General features: G+C 46.7%; 1 protein-coding gene across 3 annotated transcripts in view; it reads right to left on the reverse strand.

Annotated features, from left to right (window-relative positions):
• LOC143819608 (maestro heat-like repeat family member 5) overlaps positions 1 to 13394 on the reverse strand; it is a 113622-nt gene that overhangs the window by 44360 nt on the left and 55868 nt on the right. For all 3 annotated transcript variants that reach the window (XM_077301440.1, XM_077301438.1, XM_077301437.1), the window contains 7 exons: positions 11715 to 11819; positions 9379 to 9514; positions 6920 to 7035; positions 5745 to 5894; positions 4394 to 4551; positions 1718 to 1847; positions 437 to 627 (listed from right to left, as the gene is read on the reverse strand). In XM_077301440.1, coding sequence (XP_077157555.1) covers positions 437 to 627; positions 1718 to 1847; positions 4394 to 4551; positions 5745 to 5894; positions 6920 to 7035; positions 9379 to 9514; positions 11715 to 11819 — 986 coding nt within the window. The remainder of the gene's footprint in view (positions 1 to 436; positions 628 to 1717; positions 1848 to 4393; positions 4552 to 5744; positions 5895 to 6919; positions 7036 to 9378; positions 9515 to 11714; positions 11820 to 13394) is intronic.

The following is a 13394-nucleotide window of genomic DNA, read 5'->3' on the forward strand; positions in this document are numbered from 1 at the left end:
AAACCCAGCTCGCCAAGTTAGAAGTCTGCACTCCTAACCACTAGACAACTAGATTAAATTTTACAGCACGCTTTACCCTACAAAGGCTTAAGCACATTTTCCTTATTTTGACCCTTTTGGGTGGGGGGGTCATCAGGGCTGCCCCAAAGGAAGCTCTCTGGTCTATGGGCTGGAGGAGGCTTTGCCCAGGACATGCAGAGAAGGAGCCCTCATAGGTGTGTGGCTCCCCTCAATCTCCCCCCCCCCCACAGGCATCCTCCTCAGACTTTGACCATCACTTCCTTGACCCAAAGCAGCTCCAGGGGTGCTGTTTGTGCTGTTCAAAAAGGCTTCCCAGCGGGACTGTTTAACATTGGGATATGGTGTTGGGACGGAGGCTGATGCACTGGCTGCTCATGTGATGTGACCCCAATCTGAATCAGGCCCCATGTAGTACCTTTGAAAGTTGAGTGCCCTGGGATTTCCTCCCAGAATGGACTTCTGCCTGGCTTTCAGAGACTCAGGCAAGTCCAGCTGCATCACGTATAGGACCTGCTTGAGTGAAGGGATGAACAGCTGCAGGTGCATCTCCATAAGGGCCGCCCGGTATCCTGGAATGAGGAATGTCTCATAGATGACATTCATGGCCTGGGGGAGGAAGGCAGCAGAACATGCAGCTCTCAGGGCAAAGTGCCTCTCTGGTAGCACCCCGCATCCCCACATGGCGTGAGACCTGCTTGATGGCATTCTCTACCCTGCACAGAGTTTTTCGCCTTAGGATTAATCGCTTTTGCCCAAGGAGATGCGAGAGGATGTGTGCTGTTATACAGCTAACAACGCTTCATACTAATAGGTTGAGAAGCAGGCAGTACAGAGCAGCTGCTAAGCTAGAGCTCATCTGATAGTGAATTTATACTTACCAACCGCTGTGCATGGTTTCCTTGCTATGGGAGGTGGATAATATGTCCTTTCTTCCCAGAGGGGCACAGTGAACTCGGTCCCTCTGGCTGTTTGCTCGGACACTGACAGGCTCTTAAAATCATTTGTGTGTTACCTGGATCACAGCTACTGCTGCTGTTCTTCATGTTTTCTTTGCTCTTTGAGGCAACTGCCTGTATGAGTACTTTCTCATAGAAGTGCCTTAGGTCCAATCATACCGTTGAATCGTCTCTCTTTGGAAGCAGCCAACCAGGAGTCTGAGGCAGATATAGACCCCTCTGAGCCTAGCTCATGTTTTACTAGAAGGTGCCGAGTGAGCCTGGGACTTTCTGCTTGTCAACTTAGCAAGCCCTGACTTAGTGAGTTATTTTGACCCTTCCCATATCAACCAGCTTTCTAGACTTTTCTTTAAAACAATGGCATAAGATTGTGTTTCTTTGTAAATACACATTACTAGATCCATCTGATGCCATGGGCCATATCACCTTTTGGGACACATGGAGGTTGATGAAGGGATTAAGAAATGTACCTTGCTTTGGTTTAAATTGTTGCTTATGAGGTCTTTGGGAGACCAGCTATCTAACTGGGATTTATCCTGGAGGGTTTCACAAGGCGCAGTCTTCTCTTATGTGCTGTCTACGGTTTGTGCAAAACTTTTAGGAGCAGTCATTCATGGCATTGGGAGTACTGTGTCCAACCTTGAAATTACACAGACTTTGATCAGACTAGGCAGGATAGTTTCATAGCCAAGTGCAGGTTAGAACAAACACCACACTGACCTGCTTTCCCATTTACTTACAGCCAGAGACGCAGTGGTGCTGCTTTCATCCAGAGGATCTTTGGCCTGGAGGTTCTTGAGCAAAAGATGCAGGACTTGTGTGGCCACTTGGGGTCCTGCAGCCATAGCTGCCCAGAGGTCATTGCCATGCCTGTGAACAGGACATATACATTTATTTGTTTGTTTGTTTGTTGGTTTGTTTGTTTGTTTTACAGAATTTATATTCTGTCCTCTAACCCTAACCCTCCACTCCCTCACCTAGCTCATTAATAAATATGTTAAAAAGTACCGGACGGAGCCCCGAGCCCTGAGGTACCTCGCTACTCAAATCCCTCCAGTCTGATGAAACACCATTGACAACAACTCTTTGAGTGCGGTTCTCTAACCAATTCCCTATCCACCTAACTATCTGAAAATCCAGTTTGCAGTCCTTCAATTTATCAATCAAAACATCATGGGGAAGCTTATCAAAAGCTTTACTAAAATCCAAGTAAACGACATCAACCGAATTTCCATGAGCCAGCAAACCTGTCACTTGGTCAAAAAAGGAAACCAGGTTGGTCTGACATGACCTGTTGGAGACAAATCCATGCTGACTTCCTTGGACCACCAAATTGTCCTCCAGATGTTTGCAGATCGCTCCCTTTAATAACTGCTCCATTATCTTCCCCACAACAGAGGTCAGACTCACTGGTCTGTAGTTTCCTGGGTCATCCTTCCTCCCTTTTTTAAAGATCGGAGTAATGTTTGCTCTCTTCCAGTCCTTCAGGACATCTCCAGTCCTTAAAGAGGTCCCAAAGATGATGGACAAGGGTTGTGCAAGTTCTCTGGAAAGTTCTTTGAGCACTCTCAGGTGCATTTCATCCGGCCCAGGGGATTTGAACTCATCCAGTGCAGCTAAATGCCTCTCAACAACCTCTCTGTCCATGTCAACCTGCCACCCAGACACTATCTCTTGGCTACTGCCATCTCTAGATGTGCCTAAACTCTTTGACCTGTAGGAAGAAACAGATGTAAAATAGGCGCTGAGCCTTTCTGCTTTCTCTGCATCCTTTGTCCATCCACACCCAACAGTGGGCCTATTGCCTCCTTTACTTTACGTTTGCTCCTCACATACCTGAAAGATCTTTTCCTGTTACAGTGGGCTTCCCTGGCCAATCTTAGCTCACTCTCAGCTTTGGCCTTTCTGATGATTGATCTACAGTGCCTAGTAACCTGTAGGTACTCTTCTTTAGAGCTTTGTCCTTCCCTCCATTTCCTGAACATCTCCCTTTTCTTTCTTAGTTCCTCTTGAAGTTCTCTGTTCATCCAAATAGGCTTCTTAGAGCTCCTGCAGTGTTTTCATCTTTCTGGGATAGTCATTGATTGAGCATGCAATAGCTCTTGTTTGAGTAGTGCCCACCCCTCACATGCTCCCTTCCCTTCCAGCATTCTCGTCCATGGTATGGACCCCCCACTGGAGAAACATCTGATTGAGACAGACCATATTCAAGGACCATTCGTACGAATGGTAAAACTCTCTGCTGAGCCCGTCTGCCTGTATATTTAGATGGCCCACAATATGAAGGGCTCTTGGATCCATTTTGAGACAAGCAGCATCCTGCCATACTCGAAAGACTTCTCTGCAGAGTTGGCTGGAAAATGTGTCACCCTGCTTGTTGAGACGAATTGTCTATTTGCTCTCTTCCCCTCGACAATGTCTGTAACTATAGATAGGGCCAAATGAATTGATCTAACAGATTAATTTGGAGGGATCTCCCTGTCAGTGTCCATTGACCCTGAGCCAACACATGCTCACAGTGGACACCCCAATCCTCCAATGAGGTGTCTGTAGTAAGTGTTATAACTGGGACCCAGGTTTCATAGGGGATACCTTTTAAAATGTTGGTCTCCTTTACACACTAATTCAAAGAGCAAATAATGGTCCTAGGAACCAAGAAGTGGTGGTGTGATCCATGCCTAAATGGATCAAAATGCCTGATAAACCAGTCCTGTAAAGTCCATATTTGCGACCTAGCATATGGAACTACTGCCTTTGTTGAGGCCATGTGGCCCAACAGACATTGTAGGATGTAAATTAATTGCCATTGGTTCCAGTTCATGCATGCTAGACTGGAATGCAGTAGCGGCTTTAAACTATGTGTAGAACAGTTTGGGCTAGATATCAGGAAAAACTTTTTCACAGCCAGACTAGTCCAGCAGTGGAATGGGCTGCCTAAGGAGGGAGGGAGCTCCCCCACACTGGCAGTCTTAAGGCAGCGGCTGGAGGGAGACTTATCCTGGATGCTTGAGGCTGATCCTGCATTGAACAGGAGGTGGGACTAGATGGCCTCTATGAACACTTCCAGCTCTAAGATTCTATGAGTCTATGATTCCATAGGAAGAAAAGCCCTTGCAATCCTAGAGTCCAACAAGGCTCCTATAAACTTAGCCATCTGGGATGGCCCAAGTTGAGATTTCCCCCAGTTCACCATTAACCTAGGTCCTGAAAAAGGGGGAGTACATCCTGAACCCACTCCTGTATGATCAGCCATCTTATCCAGGGTTCAGTGCACAGCTGCTCTCGCCTGCAGCCAGCCATGCACATGCAGCAGGATTTTGTAGCCTAGCAGACTATTGCTTTGTTCTGATTCAACCCCCAGGCAGAGGCAAGGCAGCTCCCTCAACAGAGAGAGGACCATGCTCACCCTGACCTACCTCTCAATGGGCACTGAAAAGGACAGGCAGCTGCGCACCACTTCCTCCAAGTGATGCGGGATCATCAATGTTAATGCCCTCAGCACGACCTTCCGAGTCCAGTAGGAAGACCGCCGCAGCTGCAGGCACCTGTAGATTGAGCCCACCACATCTTCCACCTAGAAGAAGCCAAAGTGCTGAAGGCCTTCATAAAGCAACATATGTACAGTATCCAATGTGTCCACTCTGGACCAAACCCACACCTTTCTTTGGGCCAGAAGGGTTCTGCAGTTAATTCTTCTGCCAACCACTGCCTCTAGGGCTGGCAAAAATTCATCCATGATGTTGAGAGCTCAGATGCATGGCCATGCCAGAGCATTCGCATGCCACTGAGACCTTATTTGGGAGCCAAGGCAGGTGTGCACACTTCACAGCCTGGGAATTACATGTGGCACAGGAAAAGAGGTATGCAAAGACTCCCCTGCCAGGCAGTGGCCCAGAATGACCAAAGAAAGAAGATACTTGATGCACAACTAAGGTGCCTACCTCTCAGTTCCTGTCCTTTCCAAGGAGCACAGAACATGAGTCTCCCCTTCCCTGCTTTATCCCCAACAACCTTTTGAGATAGGTCAGGTAGAATGACTGGTCTCAGATACCACCTGAGCCTCAGGCTTTATTGACTTGACCACTCTAACCACTTTCAAGGGCTGGTGTCTCCTTGAGATCTGTGTGGGACACACTCCTGTTCCTTTCCCTCAGGACCTCTAGTCTCTGCAGCCCCAGATGTCAGGACTACTGTGGGCACCTCTACTTTGAAGAGTCAAGAACAGTGGTTATAGTTTTGTTGGACATGGTGAGGAAAACTACCACAAAAGAGGTTTCTTCAACAGAAGCCTTTAGTGGTTTGCCTGGGAAACTTGCTTGGCTGTTATAACCAGACAGTTACTTGGTTGGTTCCCCCTCCCAGTAAAAATTAATTTATTTTCTTTCAATGCACTCTGGTCTTTCCACACTTGGCCCATGAAGAGCCAAGGAAGATGGAGGAGACCTTCTAGAGCATCAGATTTCCAAGAAAGGCTGGACTTTCTCAAGCCCATGGGAAATGGGGTGTAAGAGGTTCAGGAACAGTGTATGGAACCAATTTGAATGGAGTCCTGTTCCTTTTTGATAAATACTTTAATACATTCACTACTTCTTTGCATGTGCTATTTCCTATCCACTTTCTATTTTTTGGGGAGCATGTGTCTCTTTTGGGCAACTGACAACTTATTTAGTCCCGCAGCAGGCATAACCACTGGGAAACTGGGAATCATTTAAAAAACAGGTCAGGAGCACGGACGGGGGTGTGTCCCAGGTCCCCCATATCTCTCACCCTTCCAATCTTCCTCGCATGATTCTGCAGAGCAGCATCTAGCACTTCTGCTGCTGCCTTCAGCAAGGTGGGGTCAGATCTTCTCAGACTGTTTAGAGCAGAGAGCAGGAGGCTGGTCAGCTGTGCGGAGAAGAGCTGGTCTTCATAGTGCTACAGACACAAGGGCATAAGGGTTTCAGTGCCATTCACTGGCTGTGGATGTTTGTGGCAACACTGTTTAGGGTGTAACACCCTGTCTGGTCATCTGTTTGCACAATAAATTATGTATTCTTGTTTTTTCAGAGGGTAGTTGTGTTGGTAGCCCAGAAACCTGGCTTCATTTATCTGAAGTAAATAGCTTTAGCTGCCCAGTATCTTGCTTCAAATCTTGCTTCAAGATTTATCTCTCTGACCCATTTGTCACTCCCTCTATAAAAAGAGTGCCTTGTGAACAATTATTTTAAGTCCCCTGCTTAGTTTTCTGGAAAGGGATCCAACAACTGCCTGACCAATAATATTTCACAGGGCAGCCAGAAGCGAGATTCCCTTAGAGAGCTCTGACTTCAAGCAGACTGTGTGGTGCTGCATGCAGCTGATGAGACTTTTCAAGCTAGACTGGACATAACCCTTCTGGCACTGTTCCTACAACGTCTTGCCAGGGCAAAGGCTCATTGCCAATGCCAGCTGCCACTTTGTCCAGAATCTCCTGAGCATGCATGATGCCTTTGAGGTACCCAAGTGATCCTACAGACTGGATGTCACCCACCATGGGCACAAGCACCCTCCCTTCCTGTAAAATGCCTCACTCAGTGGGTGCAGTGCCTTTACTCTTGATTCATACTTATTCTGGCTCACTACTTTCTAGGTAACATCACCCTGAGCCCACAAAGTGGAATGGGTCCAACCCCACAGTGTGCAGATTTTGGCACAGTATGCTAAGACCCCACCATACACCAGTCCTCTTGCTAGGGCCAATCCATCCCCACCTGTGCCCATGTCATCAGCAACTGGACTACAGTCTCCTGAGACCTGGAAGGTCTATCAGAAACCATGGCACTTTCCAGGGGTTCTGAAGCCAGTCCTGCTCCAGATTCAGAAACATTTTGATCCAGCCAGAACTCCTGAATCTGAATCTGGAAGCATTCTGCAGCATCTTCGCTTATGTACTGTCCGGATGCCTGGTATGGCAGCCTTACCATCGCAATCTGCCACCTGCTCTCTGTCACTACCGGACTGAGACAATCTGCTTCCTGCAGCTTGGAGCTCTTCTTCATGGGCCACTTCTTCCTCTTTTGCCTTCTCTGCTTTAGGCCTGTTGAATGACAGAACAGAAAAGGATGGCTGTCACAGAATTGCCTGAAGAAGGAAAGCGCCTCCAGCTCCTTTGGACAAGCTTGGCCTGCAGACTCATGTGGGTGTGAAGAGAAAGCCAAGCCCTGAGGAACTGGAACACATGAAGGCCAAGGAAAGAGCTAAAATCCTCCAGAACCACTTGCCGGATCATCCGTTATTGATAAAGAAGCAGCAGGAAAGGTGCTATGGGCTCAGGTGTCTGGCTTTCAGAACAGAAGACAACCCCCCCCCCCTTGTTGTGCTTGTGTGTGCGTAAAACGTTTGATTACATTGTCAAGCAACTGTCTCTCATCACAATCATAGAGCCACTTTTGACTCTTTGCTCAGGATTGATATAAAACAAACTCTTAACCTCTAAGATAGACTGGCCTAAAGAAAACAGATGCTGAATAAACAGTGAAGCAAATATGCCTGCTGATTACCTGGAAAATATTTCCTGAAGTGGGGGTGGGGAGTGGATTCCACAGCCAGGCAGGAAAGGCCAGAAAGGAAGACGCTGCACCTGGCCTTCAACAGGGGAACAGGCAGCTGCTCCAAGACCCCCCGCCCTCCTGTCACGGATCTGCATCCTCCAGCTCCACTCAGCTAAGTGTGAAGACTTCCTCTAGTGAAACGAAGCTTTGAAGTGGCTCTTTCTCCAGTGATGAAATCTCTTAAGAAAGGCTTTGCTAAGCAGAGTAGCAGGACTACTCTGGCAATTCCTATGGGGTGAAATAGGTGCCTAGTTGCTCTTCTTTAGAAAAATGCAGCAGGAAACAGCTGACAAATTATAGAACAGAACAAAGTTGGAGTCCAGTCAGGAACCTTTGAGACCACAAAATTTAATTCTGGGTATAAGCTTTCATGGGCATGCATATGAATGCTTATTCTTTGAATAAAACTTTTTGGTCTCAAACTTGCCTCTGGACTCAGACTTTGTTCTATTTCTTCAGACCAGCACAGCTGCTCACTTGAAATTACAGAACAGTTAGCTCCATTAATATAACAGCTAAATATATGCAGCATACCTACTTAACTTGAAACCTGGGTGATAAATAGCAGTAGTTTTTGCAGAGAAAGGCTGGGTGAAGACCCAACTATTCTATGTTTGATCCTCTGCAATCAGATTCTTACCTGACTACACAATGGAAACTCTGTCTTGGTCACCCTACTCGATGATCAATGTTGGCCTTCCTTCAGAGGAAGCGACATCCGGTTGGTCCTTCTGGCCCTTTCAATGATTTTTGTGGACAGGTGGGGGCAGGGATGAAGCACAAGAAGGCTGTTATCTCCCATGTTGTTTAATATATATGTAAGGCCTCTTAATGAGATTGACATTTTGGAGAACTTTGCCTTCAGTGTGCTGCTGACAGACTACTTCGTGTAAGCCTTCCACAGCCATGGACACTGTTTTGGTTGGCATGCTGTAGCCAAGGGCTGAAGCTGAATCAGACCAGATGCAGGCGGTGCAGGTTGGAAGGGCCACCTATGGGTTTTCCCTACAGTTAACAGTGAGCAGCTTCCATGGAAAGACCCTATTAAGAACTGGTTCCTGATCTATCCATGACAGCAAAAGGGAAAGGATGCAGGCTATAACTTTCCCCTTACAACTCTGCCATGAAATGGGCTAGGAAGTTTTTGGTTTTGTTTGGGACAGCAGGGAAGCATTAGATCAGTGGTTCTCAACCTTTCTAATGCCGTGACCCTTTCTCATGTTGTGGTGACCTCCAACCATAAGATTATGCAAGGGTACTTTCACAGAAATTAAACTGAAACTGACCAATGGCATGAAGATCCATTGTTCATGACTGTATATACATTGTTTTTTTCCCCAGGGTTTCTCAGTTCAGTTCTTTTGGTAAAAAAGTGAAATAATAAATAAAATAAACAATAAATCTCCCCAAATGTTTTGCTGTATGAACTTATCCTAATAAATCTAGATTCTGCCCTCCTTCTGTCCTGGAAGCCAGCACTGGTGTCTCACCTGGGCAATGACTGGACAAAGACTGACAGAGCATGTACAAGAGGTCTTCAGTGTGCCTAAGCCCCCTGGGATGCAGCACACAGAGACGGTTCATGAACTGTGTGTTGTTATGCTGGTGCTCTTATGGCTGGTGGCTGAAAGAAAACTCATATCTATCCTAATATGAGCACCTCACATCCCTGATGCTATTAAACCTGTGAAGCAGGTGAATAGCCAGCCCATCGGAGCCACAGCACTGCCTGTCTGGGTGCTCCTACATGCCTCTGTGACCCATGGCTGACTCTATGGGCACAGCAGCAAAAATCCATAGTGGCACTTCTCTAGCATTTTGGCACTTACTTTTCCGGCGCAGCAGGACTTCATAGAGGCAACTGACGCCCTGAACAGCAGACGAGCTGACACATTCCGCTGGATCACCGCACAGCATGATCAGAATGGCAGTAAGGTGGGCAAGCTTGCTGAATTCCCGAGATAGCTGTTGAAATAAAGATGAGCCTTACAGGTGACAGGTCATGCCTGGTTAGGCAGCTGGTAGGTCTTGGGGAGGACTGCTGTAACCATGTTCATGTGTATGAATTGGGGCATGGGTAGAAAGCATGCCAGGCAGCAGTTCTGGGCAGAAACATGACAACAAGGGATGGAGAACTCGGCAGGGCCCACCACCCCTTCCGGGGGGATGTGCCCCTTCCAGGGAGCCCTCAGTCAGAATTCAGTCAGGCTGTGGCAGGAAGGGAGTTGATGCCCCTCAGGTCTCCCTCATGGTTTTCAGCAGCCTCCCCTTCAGCTGAGGCTGGGGGTTAATCCTCCCTGCCTTGTTTTGGAGTACAGACAATGCTTAACAGTAGTAGTTGTGGCTGTCTATTTATTAGGAAAAATAAAGAGTGCTGATAGGAATCCCAAGGGGGCTTGTGTGGTTTCCTGATGCTGCTACGGTGACTGAAAAGAGCGCAGATGCAGTAGGTTTCCACACATTTCCCCCTCCCTGGTCCCACGTGGTGGCCACCCCATTCCCCATACCATGTGGCACCAGAGGGCCTTTTCAATTTAAATAATGCTATGCCATTTATAATGGCATATTTATCTTTGCATTTGAATTCCCTGATTACAATTTTCCCTTTTGTTGCAGAACTATAAAGGAAGAGGAATCTCACCACAGCAATAAGGGCTACAAAGGTGGAAATTTGAAGGAACTAGTAGATATAAACAGTTTGGTACCACTGTATTTATGAGAGTGCCTCTTCCGCTATACACCCCCCCTCCCGCACCCCAAGGGCAGTAAGATTCAGGAATCAGCACTTGCTCAAGAGTCCCAGCCTAAAAGAACTAAAACTGGTCTTGACCATCTCCAGGACCTTTTTGGCCCTGGACCCAACCTCTTAGCAGACTCTCCCTGGTGAGGTCAGGGTCCTCCAGGACCTTCAAAAGTATATTTTAAATTTAATTTTCTAGTAAGTTTCAATTATGCAAATTAGATTAATTTGTATATTTAGTTGTTACCCATGCTGAGTCATCTGGGAAAGGGAAGGTTATTTTAAAAAAGCTGTTGTTATTGTTGTTGTTATTATTATATAAATATAAAACTTTATATTGCTAAAACCATATGTTAAGTGAGGAGCAAGATAACCCGTGCCGCGGGGATAATGGCACCAACATGCACCACGTGGTCTGTTTCAGAGGGGTCATTGTTTATCCCTTTCCCCTGCAGGCCTGGGCCTAGTGCAAGGAAAGGTGGCAAAGCATACCTGCTGAGCCCCTCCAGTGCTGGGCTGACCCATTTTTATTATTATTATTATTATATTTGCTACCAGCCCTTTCTGTTCGGACTCATGACTTTCCATCATGGTGGATCACTATCAGAAGAGGTCAGTCTTTCCTCTCCCATTTTATGGAGTTCTGATTTGAGTTCCAATGCTACATCCTCAGCAGAAGAGCCCTGTTGGGTCAGTGAAGGTCTATCTAGCCCAGCATACTGTTTCACACAGCAGTGGCCAACCTGTTGCCTTGGAGAAACCCTTGGGCCACAGAGGCCCTTGCTTTTGCCTTTTGACACTGCTATTCTACTATCTCTGAATATGGAGGATCCCTTTAGTCATCATGGCTAACAGCCACTCATGAATATGTCCTCTACTTATCTGCCTAAACCCCCTCCTTTCTGAAACCACCCATCCTTCCAGCAACCTACTGCCAGCCCAATTTCTCTCTCCTGCTCACCTACGGCCAGTTCAGACCCTATCATCATGGACTTACAATCAGGATTTCTTGTTAGGATTACTGCAGTTTTCTGTGACCTGGCATTAACATTGAATGAATTCCTTGGCAGTCATTTTTGCCCATATGCTTTCCTCCCTGCGGTAGACAGCAGCCACAGTGTCACAGACTCCAGCAGTCAAGGGAGAAAACCACATGCACTGTATTTCTGAACACCAAATGCTAGGAGGCAAACACATGGCTACCCTGTCTTATCCTGCCCAGAAATGACCACAGTTGGTGCCTGTGGGAAAAAGGAGTTGCATCACCCCCTAGTCCAAGTCAACAGGGTCTTTTCATGTTCCTATGTGCAGACACCTACTGTGCTCAGCTTGGCCCACCTCTTCTTCCAGCTACAAGTTCTTAAGGAACAGACATCCCACCACACTGCAAGGACAGTAGCCACACAACACACAGTGGTCACTCACATCAAAGTGGAAATACTCAGCTACAAATTTCAAGAGCTTCATTGTGGTCAGCACGGCCCTCTCTCGCTCATGATCTAGAGTTGAAGTCATCCAGGGCTCCATGAGCTGCCATCAAAGAACATTAAGCAAGGGAGGCAAGTTGGTCCATAAGTACAACAAAGAAGAAAATAAACCTTCAATTGCATTTCAAATGTATAACATAAAATATGTAATATATATATATATATATATATATATATATAATATGTAATATATATATCAAATTGTCTCTTGTATATCATAGAATCATAGTGTTGGAAGGGACTTCATGGGTCATCTAGTCCGACAGCCTGAACTGGGGAGAACTGCTGCTGCTGCTGACCAGGTGAGGCTATTGTTATGCTGAGTGAGGTGATTGCTGGGAGGATTAAAAAGGGAGCCAAAGGGCTCTTGGCCAGTGGCTCTTAGCCTGGGGTTCTTAGCCTAGCAATTAGAATCTGTAGATTATATTTTCCTAGTAGTTGCACTGCCTAGAATTTCAATGGACCTCCAGGACACTCATCCTATCATCTGCAATGAGTGTGACATGATTGCCTTCATCCCTGAAGACAAGATGGACTACATCTGCCCCAAGTGTAAGCTGGTAAAGAAGGAAAGGATTAGGGGCTTAGAAGAGAGGATTATTACTCTGACAGAAATTAAGAAAGGGAAGGAGTTCATAGGAGCTGTGCAACTCTGAATAAAGAGAATACAACCAGTCCTGAAGAGAATATGGGAATTGACCTCATTACGAAGGCTCTGCAGAGTTAGGAAAAAGACTCAAAGGCGTAGAGCGAGACGGTTTTCGGGGCCTTTGGAGCTCCAGAATAGATTTCAGGCCCTTGCAGAGGAGGTGCAAGTGTCAACAAGGGAAGAGGTCCCAAAACAAAGTCTAAGACAAAGTGAAGAGACCACGGGGATCGAAGGAAATGGTGTTGAGAGAGGAAAAAAAGGAGAGTACTGGTAATTGGAGACTCCCTAATAAGAGGAATGGATCGTCATGTGGCTGGGCCCGACCCCCTAACCCGAGAGGTGTGTTGCTTGCCAGGGGTGAAAATTAAAGACATTTCAGAATGGCTGCCCAAACTCCTCAAATCTATGGATCGCTACCCATTTGTGATGGTCCACGTGGGAACGAATGACATGTCCATGAATACCATCGCTCCTATTAAAATAGACTATCAAGATCTAGGGAGGAAGCTCAAGTAAATGGGGGCACAAGTGGTATTCTCTTCAATCTTGCCTGTCAAGGGAAGAGGAATGCGTCAGGAGAGGAAGATAATGGAGGTGAATCAGTGGGTACGTAGTTGGTGCCAACAGGAGGGATTTAGTTTCTGGGAACATGGGATAGACTCTCTTGAAGTAAGCCTACTAGCACCTGATGGACTTCACTTGTTGAAGTTGGGGAATAATGTGTTTGGCAGGAACCTGGAGAGATTCATCAGGATAGCTTTAAACTGAAGCCACAAGGGGAAGGAGACGTTCAACATACGGAGTGTAAGGAAGGAGACCGGGGGCAGCCCAACCAGGAAGGCCAGCTCATAGGGATCCAAAAGTAAAAGGATTCAGATGCCTTTATACTAACACCTGAAGCATGGGCAATAAGAAGGAAGAGCTGGAACTTCTCATGCTGATGGAAAGGTATGATCTAGTAGGCATCAC

Source organism: Paroedura picta, chromosome 10 (genome assembly GCF_049243985.1).
Source record: "Paroedura picta isolate Pp20150507F chromosome 10, Ppicta_v3.0, whole genome shotgun sequence".
In the NCBI taxonomy this organism is placed as follows: Eukaryota; Metazoa; Chordata; class Lepidosauria; order Squamata; family Gekkonidae; genus Paroedura; species Paroedura picta.